This window comes from Clupea harengus, chromosome 23 (assembly GCF_900700415.2).
Source record: "Clupea harengus chromosome 23, Ch_v2.0.2, whole genome shotgun sequence".
Classification (NCBI taxonomy): Eukaryota; Metazoa; Chordata; class Actinopteri; order Clupeiformes; family Clupeidae; genus Clupea; species Clupea harengus.
In genome coordinates this window covers 7133308-7154454 of record NC_045174.1, presented here as the reverse complement: position 1 = coordinate 7154454, position 21147 = coordinate 7133308, and the positions used below count along the sequence as shown (strand labels likewise).

Genomic DNA, 21147 nt, shown 5'->3' with positions numbered 1-21147 from the left:
TCTTCTACATGCTCATAAAACCCCAGCCAAGAGACTTTGACCATAAATCCGGTCTGGCATGTGAACAGGGACATTTCACAGACTACCATTTCTGCACTTTTTATAAAGCAATTTCCAATAAAGGTGTGTGAACGTGAAATTATACCCTCTGAATGAAAAACATAGTTCCAAACATGGGGCTACTCTAGATAGACATACACTGAGCTGTAAAAATACTGGGAAAAAAGGTTAGGCCAACTCTGCTCATTGTTGTATGATGCAAGCGGTCTTTGCCTTCCCTGTATCCTGCGCACGAGCTGATGGTGGTAATCCCTGATAGGAAGTCTGCTCTGAGCAGTCAGCAAAGTGGAACTTGGTCAGGAGCGCCATCTAGTGTTCATTTTAAATGTATGGGCTATTCTAGCATTGAATGGATGCACACAAAGAAAGTTAAAATACATTAGTTCTTTTTTTAATTTAATATATAAAAAGCATTTACCCACTGAAGCAGAACAAACATCTATCACTTTTTTTCTCCTTGAGGAACATATACCATCTGAATAAACTTTTTTTTTTTTAATCTGAGCAGAGTAAAATAAAAATTGGGCAGACATTGCCAACTTCCAACACAAAATACAAACACTGCTGACAGGGAAACCGTAAAAAAGAAAAGGGAGAGAGAGATGGGGGCAAGGTAAGTGCAGCTCTGGTCTGAAATCACTGAGGAAAACATTTCCTTTTTTTTTTTTTTTTTTAAGTTTCTTCACAGTTCCTTTAGGGTTTCTGCTCAGGTCCTGTATAGTTTTCTCTACTCATTAAACATGCAAGCTCATATGAAGTGTTTTGTTCAAATACGAATGGAAATATATCTCTTATCTTATAGGTTATTTGTTAAAATATGAAAAACAAAAGATCTGTAGGTGTAACAAAAAAAAAGATCGTTTGGATTTGACAGGAAAGAAAAAAAGAAAAAAAAACAACACACACACACACACAAATCCACTGTATTGATAGTGTTTTTTTTTTCCTTTACGGAGAAACTACATTCATTCTGATGAAGGTATAGAGTCTGTTTTTCCTATTAGGATGTTGTTGTTTTTTTCTTTTTTAAACCCTAAAACTTGAGCGATTGGAAATGTGAAAAGACCCTATTTTGGAGGGGTCTGGTTGCTTTTGGGTGCCTTGGTAAATGGAAAAACACACACAAATAAGACCCTATGATACACATGTACCACAAAAGACTGCATATCTAGTTAGGACTGCATTAGGTAGGTTTTATGTGAAGGCTAGCTGCCATTGTACAGGTCAAAAGGTCACCACAGTTTCCCTTTGTGGAACCAACTTGGAACTCCTGGGTCAGGTTCCAAGGATAGTTGTTTTTTTTTATGCTACTGAATGTAAGAAATCCCAATCTGTTGTACAACATGAGAACATTTTTCTTGCTTGTTTGTTTGTTTGTCAACGAACAACATGGACATGAGATCGCTTTGAAAACTTGCCTTTTTGACCACTGCAACTTCTTTTCTTAAGGACTTCACAAATAGCAGCAGTACGGTTGTGTCCGTGGATCAGGTAAAGAAGTTGCAAGTCCCGCTTCAAACACTCAAGCCACTATGAATATCTGCATACAAAATAGCATCTGAAGACTACCTTAGAGACTATCGAAGCTTCCAAAGTGTTTCGATTGTGTCATGCTTTTCGATAACAGCTGTTCAAATTTTGTTCAAGTTCAACCGTCCATTTGCCTATTTCTTTCCAGTCCACAAAGAGGTAGTGGAGATGGAAGGTTCTAGAACCTCCTGGAGACTGGACTGTTGTTCTCTGAAGTCTGAGTAGGCCTTGGGGTTCAACTTCACATATATTGTCTGTTTATGTTTAAAGGCTTAATGTGCTTCACTCACTGTACACTATAGGTTACCCATGTTTCCTTCGCATTCCTTGGTCTTGTTTGCACCAAATATATCGTCTTTCAACTTTGCCTACATCCTCAGTGATGATCGCACTTTCCCGGTCCATCTGTGTTCTTAAACATGTTGTTCCTTTTTTTGGCACCATAGAAGTAGATGGAATAGGTAATGGTGGAAATGGTTGGGGCCAAAAAAAGGGGAAGAAAAAACTAAGAAATGAGAGATACTTGAGGTCAACAAGATGAAAATGGGAGAAATAGCCCTAGTTGCTGACCGCCTGCTTGTCCCTGTCTGTCGTCATGGCGACAAGCCCTCCACCTTCCGTCTCGTCCTCGGTTTTGAGCTTCTTGGGCTCAGGTTGTTCTGACGGCTGTCCGTTCTGGCGTTTGGTTGGCAGGGAGGCCGACGCTGAGGCGTGGGTTGCCAGTATGTGCAGGGGACTCGCCACTGCTGACAAAAAGAGAGAGGTTGCCAAATTAATTTACTTCATAAACTACGCTGGTTCAAGGCACTATTTTTAGAATCATTATTTATTCTGTATGGATTTCTAATTCAGATTTCTGCATACAAACATTTTGTTCTGTAGTTTCACTATTAAAAAATAGGTCATATGTCATGAAAATAAATCTATAAAGAGGGTGGACTGAATGAACCAATACTTTTGTTTCAGATTTTCAATAAGGATTCTAAGACTAAGAGATGTAGTGTGATGGGAGCAGATGCTGCACCTGCACAGACAGTTACCCATCACAACAAAAGGTGACAACACTGGCAGTTGTTGATAACATACTCTTAACATGCTTGCAGTTAGTGTGTACTATAAACAACAACAACAAAAGATCAATGCAACACATGGCTTTAGAAGCTCTCTGTGCTGGTGTTCCATACCATTCCTGTCAAATGGAAACACTGCTGAGGCTGTGCACACAGGACAGACATTTTCCACTTGAGGCTGACTCACGGTATGACTGTCAGTCAGTTTAAAATAGTGGAAAACCAGCATGTATAAACAGCTCGGTCTCATGTAATGTACAGTTCACACGAATAAATCCCTTTTCAGGTGCCCCGGCCTCAGGTTGATTTTAAACCGCACAGGGGAGCCATTTGTCTTTCAGGCAACGAGCACTGTTGTGTCTCATTGCAACTTTCTGCTGACGCATTACCACGTAGCATCATACAACTCTGCATTTTTTTTATGTGTCAGTCTCATAAGAAAGTCCCCTTTCAATCACAAAGAGCACGTTATATTCAGATTCAAAGAAATGTACATGTACCACACTCATTCATACACCTCTCTTAGACTGGGATGACAGAATTGGGTTGAAGAAGAAAACACCAGCACCTCCAAGGCAGTAAAAGCATGTGCTCAAACTACATGTGAAAAGATTCATAATCCAAACATCACATACAGTACCAGTCAAAAGTTTGGACACACCTTAAATTTTGTTGAGAAGTGTTTTCAAAACACAAAAGAACACATATGGAATCTATGGAAGTGTTATCTACCATGTAGAAAATAATAAAAGTAGAGAAAAAAATCAGAAGGTGTGTCCAAACTTTTGTCTGGTACTGTACCTTCAAAAAGGATAGTATATTTAAAAATAAACACAGTTTTTTAAAGGTGCAGTCTGCAATTCTAATCCACTTTTTGTCAAATTCAGCAAATTGCTCCACACCGTCTTCTAGCTGTCAGTTGTATGCAACCCCTTTTTGAGCGCACATACACAAGTCCTTGACCTGTAATTGGGAAACATGGCCACGGGACCGAGCAATACATTATTCCAGCCAATCAATACTTTGCTTTAGGAGCATGAAAGTGAGGGCTATAATTTGATTGTCTCTCAAGCTCAAGCATCAACAACCTTTCACCAGAATTGTGGACTGCACCTTTAAGGGTTTGACAGAAAAGCAGGGTGACAGCTGACATGCATGGTTTATATAAATTACACCGTCAAGTCCGATCAGAAGCACTAACCTGTGGTTCCTGCCGATGAGAGGGCAGCGCTGAGAGGCACTAGGTGCGTGCCGTTCTGTGTGATGGTTTTGACTGGCAGCTGGTGCTGACCCAATGGGGCCTGGTGTACCAAGGTAACTGTCTGAAGGGGCGTGGCTTGGGAGGTCTGAATGATGCGACTTGCCCCGCCTATAGAGGCATTTGAGATGGCAGGCATCGCTTCTACTTTCACTGCAAAGACAAGAGAAGAAACAAAGTGAAATGCTATGGGTGAATACACTGCACATCCATATACGAGTCACCCCACATCATATAAACCTCTCTCATAAAACCATGTTTTACTGACCATTTTGTTACCAATTTTACAAACGATAGACCACCACACACACACACACACACACACACACACACACACACACACACACACACACACACACACACACACACACACACACACACACACACACACACACACACACACACACACACACACAGAGACCCAAAGAGAAACACACACACACACACACACAGAGAGAGAGGGAGAAAGAGAGCCAAAGAGAAACACCAGACACAGAGAACCACAGTAGAAAAAGGTTGAAATTCTTCACCTTTGACCTCCGAGTGGTCACCACCATTCTCCTGCTTCACTGACTGGATGCTGACGGCCTGGCTGGGGGTGGCGGTGTAGGTGAGGCCGGCGGTGAGGCCGGCCATAGTGGTGACTGCCATGGCCGGGAGCTGGTGCAGCACATGTAACGTCTGCACCATCGTCGGCTGCTGCTGGGACGAGGAGGAGGAGGAGGTGGAAACCGGCGAGGCCACGGTGTAGGTCACTGGCTTGATGGTCTGGGGGAGCTGCCGCTGCACTGTGATCAGAACTGGCTGGCCGGTCAGGGGAGACCCTAGAGGACAGGAGGTGGACACAGACATCAAGGACCTGTGTTTATGTGCACCAGTCTTTTTAAGAGCTCTCTGGAAACTTCCAGAACCACCTTCCGCTATGAGGATCTGAGGTTCTTCGTAGGCTTTCCAAAAACAGAGCCATCTACAATTTCAAGTTTCTCCACAGCTTTTTAAAATCATTATTATTCAAAGAAACCAAAATAAGTAAGTTGTTTACATAAAATGTCCCAGGTAGTTTTGGATAATACTGTAATAAGTGATGTTCAGTTTCAGGTCACCTGATTGCTAACTGTTTGATGATTATTTGGGGAGGCTGCATTCTGAGTCTAAACAACACTTAACAATTAAAAACAAAAGTCAAATGCCTTCATTCAACTGATACATTCAGTCAGGTCCTTGTCTGAATAATAGCCACAGAACTAGGTCTATGCAAGCTTCCTTCAGTGGTCTACTTGGGTTTGTCTATAGCTTATTGTTTGCCTGTCATCCTTGTTTGTTAGCCTTTATGAATACTTCAGCGACAGACAAATGCACTTACATCTGTACGTCTATGAATTATTTATTTGCACAATGTTGTACCAGAATTTTTTTTACTGTGCACTGGTCTTATTTTTATCCATCTTCTTAAGAGTCCTATCGACCTGGATAAACCTTACATTGATCACCATTTTCAACAATCACGCTTTAATCAAGCAAAGTAAAACTGCCCTGCAGCGATCCAAACTAAAATATTTTTTCCATAAAACTGTAGTTTTTTGGCACTGCTTCAGAAGGCTAAAGCCTCACGGTCACAGCCCTGAAGAAGTCTGGTTCAACCCCACTCTTAACACCAAACTGCACGTGTAGCAAGCAAGCACCAACAAAGGAAACTCACTACAATTACCGAGGCTGTCCTAACTGAAAATGTGATGGATCTTAGTTGATTTTTAGAGTCTGTTTAAGGAAATTAAAGATTATGATGAAAAGTACCAATGTACAGTCTAACCCTTGGATGCCTCAAATAGGTCACAAAAAACAAGCACTGATGATCAATGTTACTCCTGCGCCATCCTGTAACTGCAATTCAAGCATGCTGCACGGCTCAAGACAGTTTGGTTCTCAGACTGGGTGAGAGAAAGCCATTATAATTCATGTGGGGATTAATTTTTTTTCCACCAATCCCAAGGCTGAAGATCTTCTTTTTGAGCTGGGCAGATTTGACTACACATGAGATTGAACTGTGAAGAGTGATTAAGACTCATCTCCAGTAGAAACGCATCAGACGGGCTTTGAATGGGACAGTTGAGATACCATATCCTGAGTTCCTCCTTTGTTTTCAGATATTTCAGTGCACTTGGGGAAATGAAGGGACGCTATATTTAAATCACTATGAATCTGGAACAGCTTAATATAGAAACCGGCTGTGACAACCCAGACAAGAATCCACACCCTTAAAAAAAAAGTGTGTGGATAAAGCTGGAGAGACAAACCCCTACTACCATAGAGATAGGCTTTAGTTAGCTGAATTGCATACTGATCCCGCTTTAGATTTTGGCAAGGCAGCCCCTTCAAGATCACCCTCGAAAATATTTCAGAGGTCTATTTTGGCACATAGCCTCATTTCTATCAATACAATGACATGCAATAGGCTGCGTCTATGTTGGGGGGGAAGAGGTTCTCACCAGGGGTATTCTGAGCGAAGCGTGCCTCTTGAATGACAGCGAGCTTGGGCTGGACAGAAGTGGTGATGGAGGCAGGGGCGGGCTCTGGCTCCATGTGTATGGGAGAGCCCTCTCGTGATAGGCTCTCTGGTGTCTGCACCCCGCTGGAGTGGGCGGAGAGTCCACCTGTGTGGTTTGGAGAAGCTGGAGCACTTCTGAGAAACAAACACAGGAAGCAATTAGTGAGTAACCAGCTTTTTAAGGAACTAACCTGGCAGGCAGGCCGCAAAAAAAGCACCTGGATGACAATAGTCGAGCTGTCAAGAACCACATGGCACTGCTAAAACTGGTGAGAATAGAAATCTTTTTTTGCACTGATGGTAAAACAATCCTTAGGCAACAGTTGATCCCAATGCAGAATCAAAGACCACTGCCGGGTTTCTGAAGACTTTCAAGTGTCATTGTGAAACTCCAGTGCATTTGATTTTGCACAAATTATGCTTAGGCGTCCCGAGGCACACCTGACATAGCAGCTTGTGTCAAAACGCACACCTTGTTGTAAGCATAACAAATGGAACAATTACTTTGTTTTATTTTTGGGTTTGGTGTTTTGTTCTAGCTTGTGTGCGCCAACACTCCTAAGAGATACACATCTTTGACAGGGAGCCAATTTTACAAAAAGCCTTCAGGGAAGTGAGGCATCGTACCGCCCCCCCCCCCCCCCCCCCCCCCAAAAAAAAACATTTGAACAACATTTGAAACAGCTAATATAACACACTCCAACGAGATTAGACAAGACTACACAGCAGACATAAAAATTGGAAATGCCATAAAAAAAATTGTTTGATGCTTCTAAATAACCACATGCAGTGGCTGAGGTACCTAGAAGAGAGAGGCCCAAGCGGAGTCCTGAAGCAGGGCACGCGAGGCCTTCGCTTCCTGAAGGCCTGTTCTATGAGCTTGCCCTCCGATGAGGGGTCTATCCTCCAGAAGGAGCCTTTGCCTGGTTCCTCCTGGGATCTGGGCACTTTAATAAAGTAGCGGTTCAGTGACAGATTGTGACGGATTGAGTTCTGCAACAGGAAATGAGTGTTAGTGGTAAATACGGCTGAGGCAACAGGGTTAGCCAAGACAAACAAGCAGGATTAATTTGACTTATTTTTCCTTTGCAGACAGAGAAGTCTGTGATTGTTATGAGCTAAAGACACCCCTACATCTCAGATAGGGGTCCCATTAACACATAAAAACAATTTAAGACTTCACTGATTATCGCTTTGGTTGCACAAATAGGGTCATCTAAAAGCTCACACAAAACATGCAATTTTCCAAGCTGCATACATCATCCTGACAAATATCCTAAGAGGTAGGTTTCCCAAAGCCTTCTTAACTCTACGTCATATGCAAATTATACCTTAAGCGGTAGCTTGACATTTTGAGGCGTTTTCCAGAAAGTTCTTAACCAAGTATACCCTCAGTAAGAGACACCGTTGTATGGTTGGTCTAGACCACTCTGAGATACACCTTATTAGAGCCTAACCTTTAAGAGCCTAAAAATGTGTTAGTGTCTGGATGTATGCGCTGCCTGTGATGTAAGAACCAGAAATGTTTTGCATTATATTTTGTGCTTCATTAAAGAAAGAACAATATGAATGAATTTTGCCGTTGATTTTTAATGCTTTAAGAATACAAATCTATAAGTAACAGTAAGCCTACAGCCATCGTTATTTAGTTTTTTTTTTATTTTGACTTGCATTTTTTTGTTAACATTCTTTATTAATATGATCACCTGCACTCCAATTTGCGGGCATGCCCATCATGTTTAACTCATGCGTGCTCAAACCTACGTGAATGGCAATAATTGATGCCAGAAACATGGATTCAGCCTCTTATGGTATACGTAGGAAGTTCTGTCTTAGGGGAACTCTTAAGAGATGGTTTGGGAAACCCACGGAGAAAACTTTAGTAACGTATACCTTTCAAGTTTTCGTAAAATGCTAAGAGACACCCAGCCCTGAACAAGATGCAAACACATTATGCCAATCGCCATGCCATCTCACAACTCACCTGCCAGCCCTTATCTGCGGTCCTATAATAAGGGTAGTTTTTAGTGATGTGCGTATAGATTCCATTCAGTGTGAGTTGTTTGTCTGTTGCCATTGTAATAGCTTGGACTATCAACTGTGCGTATGAATAAGGTGGTTTCGAGTCATCCTGTAGAGAAAAAAAAAAAAAAAAAACAATAGACAAGAAAATTTAGCAACAGGTTCCAACTCCAAAGCATCTTGCTCCCACTGACATTTCGGAGGACTTGGGCGTATCCTTTGTGAGGACAAAATATTCTAGCTTAACCGAAATCGGATAGGATCAAGCCATGAAACCCCCAAATACTCTCATGGTTTATTGGTTTACCGTAACTAACCAAACAGCCCTAACAACAACGTTCAACCAAACAACCACCAGACTCTTACCTTTGGACTGTCACCTCCGGAGGCGTCTTTGTCGTTCTCTGATTGAGAGTTGTCCCCGATGAATTCAGCAGTGAGTCCACGTCCCATCCTGTAGCTGGACAACCCAGCCCCTCTAGGACTGGACGGACAGGAGTTGGCAGCGCTGCAGCAGGGAAACAATCATGACTTTATTTTGATTTCATTCATAGAGTAAACAATTATTCAAACAAATAATTTTTCTCATTACATGACATAAAAAAAAACACAACAACAACAACAAAAAGCTTCAGACAAGTCACATTGCTCACAGGAGCCCATTCATTAAATTAACCCATTTAAGTAATTCTATGCATGCTGTTTTTTGTCTGTAGAGCTGTTAACACTGAATGTCTGGTACCAGGCTACTAATCATCATGTTGAGAACAGCTGGCGAGCGAGCCCTGATGTCAAGAGGTCAACAAGGAGGTCTACCTTAGGGTGCTGGTGGGCGAAGGGAGGGGGCTCATCAGGTGAGTAATGTTGTCTGGAATGTTGATAGTCAGCGGGGCTATCTGGGGCTGGACCACTTTCACTGGGGACTCAGGGGTGCTCCTTCGCTCTTTCTTGTCACTCGCCAAGACTGTGAAAGTGATCTTGATGTTTGTGCTGGGGAAACGGAAGATGCACCTTTGAGGTAAAAAAAAAAAAAGAGAGGGAGAAAGGGAGAGAAAGATATTACAACTGGTGTGATGCATCTTCTCTTTCGTAGCAAGGCTCCAAAAGCCCCACCCTAAAAGGCATTCACTCAACATCCAAAACATGCAAAATTCAGTTCTGCATAAAACAATAGAATCAGATTTGTTTCTGCATTCATCTGCAACTATAGAGCACCGTCTGCATTAATGCAGCGCCCCGCCCACCCATCCCCAAGAGCAGAAATTAACTACAGTCAGTAATAGAGTACACGGATCACGCTGGTTTATATATGGCAATACATCATGACTTGGTTACATAACCAACTATATTCACCATGTATTATTGAGGGGGTATAAGCATGGATTCATGCGAATGAACAGGATATACAGTATATATATATATAAAAAATCTCAGATGTACACAAAACTTAACACCCTGCACATTAAATATGCATGTACATGTCGCAGGAGTCTAACCTCTAACAGGTTAGTGCGTTTGTGACCTAACTGGGTTTTTGTTTATACAGGTGAGAATCTGAGTTAAACAGGATATCAGAACTGTCAGCAGAAGGGATTTTAATTTGAGGGCCAACCATGTGTTTTCACTGATATAAGGCTAAGTCAAACTATTCGATTTTAGATTAACCCAGGAGACAAAACCTTAATGTTGGTTAACACCACTAATCGTTGTTGTATATCTGGCGAGCTAGCGATGCTAGGTAGTCCGTATTCTGCTAACTACATAAACAAGACCGCTGAAACAGAAAGACAGCCATATTATCGCAAAAAAAGGGAGGAAAATATAAGGCCTTTGATTACTATAACCCACACAACACTCGGCGGTGAAGGAACCACTCTTATCTTGCTTAGTCGTTACATTGTATTGCTAACGTTACATGGTATACTCTTAATGTAAACAGTTAGCTAACGTTAACCAATCATATTGACCAAATGAACACTTGCTAGTTAACGAGCTAATATTAGCTAGCTAATTGATCCTACATTAGCTGGCCTGGCCATATAGCTAACTGAAAAAAAGCCTGTTTATCACAGTAATAAACAAAGTGTGATTATGCAGTTTAAATGTAATCACATTAGAAACATGGATGATGGTTATTATCAAACAGAGGGATAGCGTCACATGGTTTTGCTACCTCGACACAGCACGCTAACATAGCGTATAGGCTTAGCTAGCAACATGAAACCGGTGTCTGTCACTATATGCACAGACACGTGCTGCATGGGGAAAGAAAACAATAACAAAGGACGCAAACAATCAACATGAAAGACGTTAATTGGGCTTTATAGTGCTTCTCTAACATGTGTTTAAATGTTCATCTTACATTCGTGGAAGCTGTAGAGGAGGAGCCCCTCGCCTTTGGAACACCCCATCCACAAACACCCCATTTTTGCCGAGACATCGAAGATAGAAGTCGCCGCTGCCCGTGCTATCTTCACCCGCAGTGAATATTTCAAGGTGTCTCCGTGAAATAAAACTTGTGTGGCCCATGCTGACATCCACGGATCCCTGGGAAGAATTTCGACCGATGGTTACCGAGCGCTTCTTCATAAGATACTCGAATTCTCGGCCCTCAAGCCGGGCTACTGCCGACCCTGACATCCCGCTCACCACCGCCATTTTATAGGGTCTTTTATCAATCGTTGGAAACCTGGAGGTGAAATGAATGAAATGCCTTAGATGAAGTGTTTCCAGTTAAATAGCTCGTAGAGAATTTCTAACTGTATGGCTTTGAACTAAATATATAATGTGGAACGTGCCAGCCCAGGAACAGCGGCTCCAACCCACCGCCGCGACAGAGAGAAAGAGGGTAAAACACAACCTCCTAAACAAACAAAAGGGGTGGGTTGTTTATAACTGATCGTGTGCGTAACCAATGTGCTGGCGGAGTCACCAAGTAAGGAAAGCATAGCTACCAATGGGGAACTCCAATGAGGACACATGGCAGAGGTTGGTTGAATTGTGGCCTGACACGCATGTCTGTGTCGCTTGCAAAAGACGGAAAGAAAACTCTCATATGGAGAGGCTTTTTTGTAACGCATTTTATTCAAAACCTCTTCTTCGACGGAAATGTAACTAATGCACAACCTGACGGCCCGTTAGTTACAGGTTGGAATATGCAGATATCCACTTAATATTTTGAGATTAAATGCTAAAGGGGTAAAGCCTACCAGATCACATTTTTATTGAATTGAAATTAATATTAATCAGGTCCTTTTGAGTGTCTGCAAATGTTATTTTGCAGTTTAAACCTATTAATTGCACATGCGTATAGGGAAGACAGCACATGTGATTCTATGTCCCCACCCAAATGAAACCAAAACCAAAATCCTCGTAAAACTCCATTCAGGTTTTCAATGCAGCTCGCTACTCACATTCGTTTACAAATGGAGTTACCCATAATGCCTGTGCGAATGTAGTAGCGTGGAGGTCATCCTATGATTACCCCTAGGTTCAAACCTCGGCTGCTGTATGAGCGATACACAACAATTGAGTCATTTACACCATCACCATCCAAGTTCTGGAGTTTCCTTGCACACGAGCATAACTAAATAAATAAATACATGCACACATTCATACCTTCTATGTGCCATCATCTGTATGCTTAGTATTCGGCGTCAGCTGAAAGAACCTTTAGTTACAAAATTGCAGCGACATTGTTTGAGTTTTTACATATCGCCGTGGCCAGGAAGCCTATTGCATTTCCTGTGATTCAGGATACCATATCCACTTTTTTTGTTTTAGATCAATACAGAGTTCCAGAGACTCATAGCTGTTCCTCTTGAGGAGAAGTTCATTTAAGCAATATAGTGCGAGTGGGGTAGGTAAGGGATATTCCCACGGGTGGTGATCGGCCGTTCCACATTCGAAATGAACACTGAATATGACAGCACTAATACCCAAGTTACCCCATAACAGTGTGTACAAGTAGGCTACTCTCAAATACTACAGCAATGGTTTAATGACTAAACATTTTCCGACCTCCTACTAGAAAAGTACAATGGAAAGCCACTCAAAGTCAGAGTTCCCACTACAGTCTACCCCGATTTACAAATCGGAACTGGGGAATTTCAAGTCGGATATATCCGAGTTGTCTCGAGCGCACCATAACTGCAAACAGAGGACGGGTATGGTATATATTACTAAGCACCATTAAATGTTAGTCTCGGAAGATTTGTTAGGCTTAGTTCCTTGCGGATGTATCCATGTATTACCCAAAATACAGAATGGCTGCAGCAGTGCACCTTGTGCAGAGTGCAAACACTTGTTTGACGAAGATGGGCCTCTGGGAGTATTACTTCAACATTTTTTATTTGTCACATAATACGGAATCTGTGCAGTACTCTTGTAAAATTAGTAACAGATAGAATACTAGACTTTTAATGTCACTGTTTACTTATAGTGTTATCACAATTACAATCAAAGCATGAAATGCATTCAGTATGCCGTCCTCCAGCAAGAACAAGAACCAAGTTGTCATTTGACCAGCAAGTTATTTTCGGGAAAAGAAACAGAATGAATCAACACGCAAATGCACTTTTCTCTATTCAATGATGAACAAACCAAATCAATTTTCATTACAGTTTATCGAGAGCAGAAGGGGATATTAGAGGTGTTTTAACATTTAAGAAATATAAAGTAAAGCTATGTTTGTATTTTTTCCCTCATATTATTTTCCATGGGTTTAAAAGCAATGCTAACTTGTAATGGGGGGGGGGGTCCACACCATGTCTACAGCAACAGAATGTCATGTCACACATTGCCACAACCAAATCATTCTTGCTGTAATCAACAAATCCAATGATTTAGCGTAGACAATAACATGAACGTTTTCAGGGGGAAAAAAACACAGTATCGTAACCTGTACATTAGTTTATCTAATCTGTTTTCAACCACTGTTGTGAAACAAAGGCAACAGTGCCTTGTAGACACCTCATAAGGTAAAATGCTGTGCTCATATGGCCAATTAGAGACTATACAAGGAGGTTGAAACAGACATTTTGATAGTTTGTGACCACAGAGTATAATAGCTCAAATCTGGGGTTCTGTTTCTTTAATCAGGAGAATAAAAAAATCCCTGTTTACATAATGCATGATTTCTGTCATCAGTAAGGCTACAAATGAGGCAGTTATATATACACATTTATATATGGGTAATGTTGTCAGTCCTTAAAGATTCTTGACTGAATAGTGCATACCTTCCTCATGACACCACACATAAGTGTGATGGTCTGATTTCCTGCGTGCTTAAATTTGAATGTGGATGAACGACAGCGACACAAACACTCTGATTTTGAAGATAGGCCTCATTCACATCACATCTGTCCACAGCTGACAAAGAAAAGCCTGAGAGCAAGTAGTGAGAGCGAAGAAAGGACAATATTGCACATACACTGAAACAATATGAAATGAGAAGTTTTTTCACCGGTGATGAATTTTGTAATACTATAGATTAAGTCCGCTGTTTATGTATTGATGCCTGACATAGGGCAGATGAAACAGAATCTAGCACTACTATTTTGCTTGTACAAACATTTGTATATTCTGTATTCCATACACATACACACGTGTGTGCATATGCACATTTAAACCTGGACCTCTTCAAACTATACAGAGGCACTCAGGTTAGGGTTAGGTGGTGTTAATGGAAAAAGTATTTTGAACTATCTAGCAGAATGGAGGCTATGATAAAAAAAACAAAAAACAGAATAGTCCATGGAAGACATTTTTAAAAAGTAAAAGTAGTCTTCTCCAAAAAAAAAAAAAACAGAAAAAAAGGGTTTTCACTTCCCACTGTCAAGTGAGAACAAAATAGTTTAGTGCCTTAAGGTATTCAGTCCCCTGTCCATAGTTGGACCAAACGTTAGTCCAGGAAAGGTCTCTTGGTCTTTCAGTCTCCATTCAATTGTGACGAGCACAGTACAGCACTTGGCATTGGTGCTATTCTTTCAGAGAAACAAGTAACACTTCTGTTCATTGTTTTTTTCCCTTCTCTTCTTATTTTAGCAGGTGCTGTGAAAAACAAGCACCAGCTCAAAAAACACTCTTCATTCAAAATCCTCCCGTGCCGGGTCTCAGGTGTCAGATCTTCTCGTCTGTCATTTCCAGAAACTGTGCGTATACGTCTCTGGCGCACTCCCCTTTTTGGTTGAACAGGAACTTGTAATAGCTGCCATCAGCACAAATCGCTGAAAGGAGGAAAAGAGAGGGTACGGCAAAACAGGACTGGTCAACACTTGAACACACACACAGATTTTACACTTCTTTATCAGGAAATATTTCCCACACTAGTTCCTACAGTGACACTAGGCACTCAAACCCAATTCCAGCTGAAATATTTTTCAAATGATGAATCTCAAATGATGAAACAACAAGCATTCTTCTGTTCTATAGTTCTCATGTCCCCCTTACTGTGATAGAACTCTGGAATAGGACTTTGTCTTGAAAACATCAACAACATGGTCCTGTCCTTACAGCACCCCAATGTCTAAGCAGAAATCAGAGTCTATGCATCCATGAAAAACACTGACTTTAAGGGTTTAGAGGGGGGTGGGAGTCGGCAAGTAATCCTTTACCTAGAACAGAGTTGGGCTCCGTTCCAAAGGCACAGACACAGGGCGACCCAGATGGGACCTGGAACTTGGAGAAGCTCCACTTGGAGCTAAAATATTTGGGGAGGAAACTGGCTGATGCCAAGCTGCAGAGAGAAACGACAGTCTTAGTATAGGTTTGTCTCCCCCATGTTACGGCAGGTCTGTCACTGTGTTAAGCCTGCAATGTCTCGTGAAGCTGTTCACTGCTCATGTATGCAGATTAATGGGTAACTCTGAACACAGGTCTGGGTGACTACTAATACATTCATTGCAAAAGCAACTTCGACTTGCAGTTAACAGAGCTGAACAGTGAGGACAGAATTATTTTCTGTAAATAAAATTATTTTACCAAATGAAAATGGTCTAGGATAGGATATGCATATCAATGTGTGTTTTTTTCCTTAAGATTTTCAGTTTGATAAGCTCCAGTTCATCTGACGCAAACCTTGACTGCTTGTTCCTTTTGGGGTCCTCGGCAGCAAAAATGTGGACCGTGCCGTGGTCACTGGACACACAGATGAGTGTGGCATCCTGGTTGAAGTTGATGCTGTAAACACAGAGGGTGAATGTCTCAGAAATCATTTCAACAGTCAACAAATGGAAGTGGGACATCTGACGTGTCCACGGAAAATGAAAACTCCCCAGCTCACCAGTAGATGTTTGCTGCCTGTGAGCCTCGTCTCAGCTCCTGTACGAGATGGCCAGCAGAGGTGTCAAATATTCTAATCAGAGTGCCCTGTTTGGAAGAAACAACGTCCAGCCAGAAGTTCAGAAACATTCAGAGGAAACACAGTAGCTTTCTGTCAACATGTCTTAACATGACATGAAAGGGGGAAGACACAAGGTGTATATATGTATACAGTTATATAGAATAGAAAAGCCTTCATTGTCATTGCACTTGTATACAACGGAATTTGGAAATATGTATGCTAATTAACTACAATTATGTCCATGCTAATTAACTACAGTTATGTCCATGCTAATTAACTACAGTTATATGTATGCTAATTAACTACAGTTATGTGATTGTGATTGCACCAGCATCAACTGTCCAACACAAACAGACTGATGCTATTTGTATGGACAATAGATTATATTAACACGTAAATGTTAACATTAATAATGAAAACAATGACATAAAGCTAACATTAAGTGGTATCTGACAGAGCTTTCATCAGGACCAACTTTTTCTGATGCTGTGGCTATCCGTGTCCCTTGCAGGTTCAGGGCGATACAGCAGAGGGCACCCTCGTGAGCGGGAATGTCCACGGGCGGCTTCTCGGTGTTAGCCAGATCCACTATCTGCACATGCCCCGAGTGTGTGCCGGGGAAAGCCAACAAGGAGTTGTTGCTGTTTGGGCACAGGACGCAAAGACCTACAGATGCACATCAGACAAAGGTATGAAAACAAATCATAACAGACAGTATATGAAAAAATATACATTCAAATATACGTGTACACTGCCTAACATCAATTTGATACCATAACAATACCTGAATACTTTGTTGAAAGATAGCTATAATTATGTTACATTTCAATCATTGCTTTTTGTTTTACATAGACTAGCAGTCTTTTTTTTTTAAAGAAAATCCTTCACATAGTTTAACTATCAAGAGCACAGACCTTTAGGATTGTAGCACGTTTCAAACACATGTAGTTGATGTGGGTTATGGGTAAATGTGAAGACTTTGATCATGGAGTCAAGGACCACCACAATCCTGCAGGTAGAGGGAGAGAGGCACACAAACTCAAAATAGAGACAACACATCTTAGGTCCACTTCAATGCCTCTTTAACTGTAATAGCATCCATTTACACAACGTAAACGCTCAAGAGGCAGTTAAAGAAACCGCAAGAATGCCTTAGTTTGCATATAGTTAGTGAAAGAATAACTGCTTGACTCATAACAAACCAACACTGACTGTCAGAGACTCATCTTGCATCAAATCTTGTGATGCAAAGTGTTGCACTATGTGCAGAACAAATGCCATAAATTCAAAAGCAAAACTTTTGTGGCTATGCACAAGCATTGGTAGCTAACCTCAAGATAACACTGATGCAGAACTATGCAATTAGCCAAATGACAACTTCCAGTGGGCTCATTCTCAGGCTAACTGATTTGAGCACAAATGACAGCACTGCATCTTAAGGCCCATTAAGCATCGACTTCACATTAATAACGCATAAACACCAAGGAACATATGCACGTATTCCATGGGCGCACAAAGGCACCCTTATACCACGAAACAAACTAGAGCTCGAGGAGCACAGATCCTGCTGAATCAGCTTGTAACTGAGCTTGTGCAATAACCCTCTGTGAAAGATAGAAGTCTGAGTCATTGTGCTTTTCAGACAGACTGTTAACTGTGAGGGTGTATGCCAGCTTTTACATTAACACTGTGACCTACCTGTCCCGTCGGAGCTTAACTGCCTTGACTTCCGTGGAGAATTCGATCTCAATTACAGTCTTCTTTTTTAGGTCATCCCAGATCATGACTTAAAAACAGACACAAGTGTTAAAAAAAAAATGAATGAATCACCTTCCTGATTATCAGTATAAGCACAATAATAGAATACATGACCACTCATTCCAAAATCAAAATACCACAAAATAATGATGTCGTGCTTATTTTGGCTATGGAAAAAGAGAATCAGATATTGACTTCATTTCATACATTATCCTCATACTTTTGTGTTTAATTTTCCATGTCAAGTCTGTAAGGTGCCAAATCAAATTAAAGAACGCATTATAGGCCAGAGACCACAGGCTGGTCCTGCTACCTTTATTAGGTGGGTACTTGGGTTTCTTCCCTCCTCCAACGAGAGCCAGGTAGTTGCAACGAAAAAGCATCTCCACATGTCCGACACCACCTTCAAGGAATTCTGACAAGAACAACACATAGGTGAGGTGCCAGTTAGCAAACAGAGCAAACCAAATGGCTGTAAGTACATACCCAAGCTGTTAAAAAAAAAACAGTATGGAATTTTGGTATAAAACTAGCAAGCCACCAACCTAAAAAGCATTTAAAAAACTACAAACCCCACCACCAGCCCAGTTGGCACTGATAAAGCTTGCAACCATGTTAAGTGGCTTCTTTTGGCAATGTAGTGCTGTGAAGGCTTTTCTTACATGTCCACGGGGTGCTCCAACCCGGATCAAAGAACTACATAGTGCAAAGCCTGGACAGCTAGTGGGAACAACATGTGTGTCTATCTGCCCTTCACATGACCATATTCCATCAAAATGAATTTGAAGATGATACCGAAAAGTCATTGTTCATTAAAAACATTCCTCAAAAAGTGGCAAATTGTTGCAAAAGTACTGACAGTACTGACCAGTAAAACACCTTATAAATTAAAAGGGCATGGATTAGAGACTACCACCTTTCTATGGGTGTGCTTTAAAGCAAGACTGAGCTCCAGTACAGTTAAGTAATCTCATTACTTGCTAGCCAAATTGAACTAAGACAGAACTACTGAATACAAGGGCAAACCTTTGCTTTTAAACTTTTTTATGAGATATACTGTAACTATGGAACAGGTCATGCGTTTTTCAGTCACATGCCCAAGACGCAAGACGGAAGGAATAATTAACTTCCTTTTTTCTACAATGCAGTTATATGGCGTTTCGTACTTCCAACTGGGGAAAGAATATCATCTTGATTCCATAGTTGCACTGTTCAGTTACTGAACTGTAAGTTAAACATAGCCTTGTCAAAGATTCGTTTAGATTGAGTTAAAACATATTCCACATTCATGATCATATGCAACAGATGTTGTGTAAGACAGGTCAGGATATAGCATTATACCTTGCTTTTCTTTTTCTTTGAGAGGGTCTGTGTTGTAAACTCTGAATCCATTTTCCATTCCACATGCAAAGCAACCTGTGAAAACAGCAGAGATTGGTCATATTCCAGCGAGTCGCAGTCTTTCGGGAACACATTTCCATCTAGCCCTGACAATGAGCCAACTTTGTCCACTTGTATCTGCACTGTCATGGAGCTATCTGGCAACAGTTCTAGCATATGGAGTTAAATTTAGGTTGATAGTTGGACTACTTTTGAACCATTGCAAAATATGACAGATTGAATTTATCGACGGTGTTGCGGTGTTACCCAAACGAATAACGTTAGTAGCCACGCATCTTGTATGACTTTACAGTAGCTTCATGTGTTTTCAAAATGAACAATGACTGACAGGTTACTTAACGTACTAGCTAGAACTCTGTTAACTATTACATGGTTAAGAGACGAGAGTAATACCCAGATTCAGTATAGTTAATAAGGAAAATGCATAATAGCATGGATTGATTGTCAGCTAATTGGCTGCGAATGCTGACTGACATATTTAGCTAACGTTAGCTATGCTACTTTAATGTTAGCATTCTAGACCGGTCTCTAGAAGAGTATTTTTGCAAAACAACAAGAAAGAAACTCACAATAATAATCATACTGCCAATTAACACTCTCAATTCAGCGAAATGTCAGTCCATTGTTAAATACGCAGCCGGCCGTAACGTTAGCGTACGTAGACTTAAAGCAAGCAAGCTGTCTCACGTTAGCTACCGTTATTTTAGAGAGTCGGTACACTTTCACAAGAAAACAAGACAGTGGATGATACCCTGAAGTCAGTGAACATGAAGTTATTCATATTCACAGTGGAAACTGAAGCACTGCTAGTAAGATGAACGGCACATCCACATATCGTGGGTCTAGCCATAACTTCAATCCGTTAATTAACCAAGCTAAGTGTCATGTTGGGCAAACGTTACTATCTGTACAATCTGTGTGATGTCTGGAAGTTAGCTAGCTAAGCTAACTATGAGGTTAGCTCTGCACTGGGTAGCTAATTTCCCAAGCTAGGATATCGCTAGGTTGTTTACAACATCTGTAACAGAATTGTTAATGAGACAACTGCTGCCTATCAGCTATCTACGTGCCAATAGCCACGCCGTTTTATGTATGACAAGTTGACTGTTCCGTATGACTAAACGTAGGAGAGTAATCCATCTGATTCTGTAATGTCTAGCGATAATACTGGCTTTCACCATATTAGCTTAATAGCATTACGCTAATGTCAAAACCTAAGATAACTCAGTAGGAGCAGCTGCAACTGTGCCCACAGGGCTAAGCTAGCTAGCTAGCGATTACAATTGTCTTACCATGGTCCTGGTTAAATCCAGCATACAAAAGCCCATTCCCATGTGGATTTGATGGTAATAAATTCATTATTATGTTATTCTTTGTTTCCTTAACGCCAATGATAATCTAATGATAGCTAGAGTCGGCTGCCTTTCAACCGATAGCCACCATTCCCCTGGCGTAGCATTCCTCCTCAACCGTAGCTGTGGCCAAGCAAGGTAGACGGTCGGACAGCCTAAAAAATGCGGAGTTCTTCTTCCTTCCTTGAGAGGACGCTGAACTGCTGTGTTTGCTGCTCTGCTTCCTGCATCTGTGTTCACATTGAGTTGGCAAATATTCGGTTGTAAGGGTAACTTTATACAAGGTAAGCTTATTAGATAATGGTCAAAGTGGTATTTGTCTTTTTGGCATGTAACGTTAATGCGAATTGTCTTAACCATAACAAGCAGGCTCTCTAAGCCTGTACTAGAAGCTACCGGTTTTCTTCGCTTTTGCCCTTTTTGTGTGAGGGATTACAACTCTACTTCAACTCTACTTCAACTTTGTACTTATGTTCTCACACAACTTTAACTTTACCATAATGTTTTTACATTTGTAAAACTACGTACGCCAGTAACTATATCTAGGAAAACGGATCACGCAACAAGATATCATCATCATCATCATCATCATCATCATCATCATCATTGTTTATTCAGGGAGAAATTGACTGAGCACAGGGCTCTTTTGCAGCAATGCCCTGATTGAGGCTACATAGTACAGAAGAACAATACATAAACAAACCATAACAAAACGAAACAGACAAAATAAATAAAAAAAAACACATTAAACAACTCAGAAATTAAGTATAAAAAATAAATAAATAAAATAACATAAAGTAAAAAAATTA

At 41.0% G+C, this 21147-nt stretch overlaps 2 protein-coding genes across 3 annotated transcripts; both read right to left on the bottom strand.

The window, feature by feature from the left end:
• Positions 1-443: 443 nt before the first annotated feature.
• On the bottom strand, positions 444-11366 carry foxk2a (forkhead box K2a). Of its 2 annotated transcripts, XM_031560681.2 has the most exons (10): positions 11284-11366; positions 10848-11174; positions 9302-9496; positions 8852-8993; positions 8448-8594; positions 7266-7456; positions 6405-6598; positions 4449-4742; positions 3862-4071; positions 444-2336 (listed from the first exon to the last, which is right to left on the bottom strand). In XM_031560681.2, exons 2-10 carry the CDS (start codon positions 11141-11143, stop codon positions 2149-2151), a joined length of 1857 nt encoding a protein of 618 aa, XP_031416541.1. In that variant the 5' UTR covers positions 11144-11174; positions 11284-11366; the 3' UTR covers positions 444-2148. The 2 variants fall into 2 exon arrangements, with proteins under 2 accessions (XP_031416541.1, XP_012670103.1); XM_012814649.3 differs by having other exon boundaries at positions 444-2333; positions 10848-11357.
• A 1532-nt stretch (positions 11367-12898) lies between these two features.
• Positions 12899-20676, bottom strand: wdr45b (WD repeat domain 45B). Its single transcript, XM_012814671.3, has 10 exons — positions 20279-20676; positions 18927-19001; positions 17899-18000; positions 17526-17613; positions 16742-16836; positions 16303-16493; positions 15768-15853; positions 15563-15664; positions 15100-15221; positions 12899-14712 (listed from the first exon to the last, which is right to left on the bottom strand). Exons 1-10 carry the CDS (start codon positions 20343-20345, stop codon positions 14606-14608), a joined length of 1035 nt encoding a protein of 344 aa, XP_012670125.1. The 5' UTR covers positions 20346-20676; the 3' UTR covers positions 12899-14605.
• Positions 20677-21147: the final 471 nt, after the last annotated feature.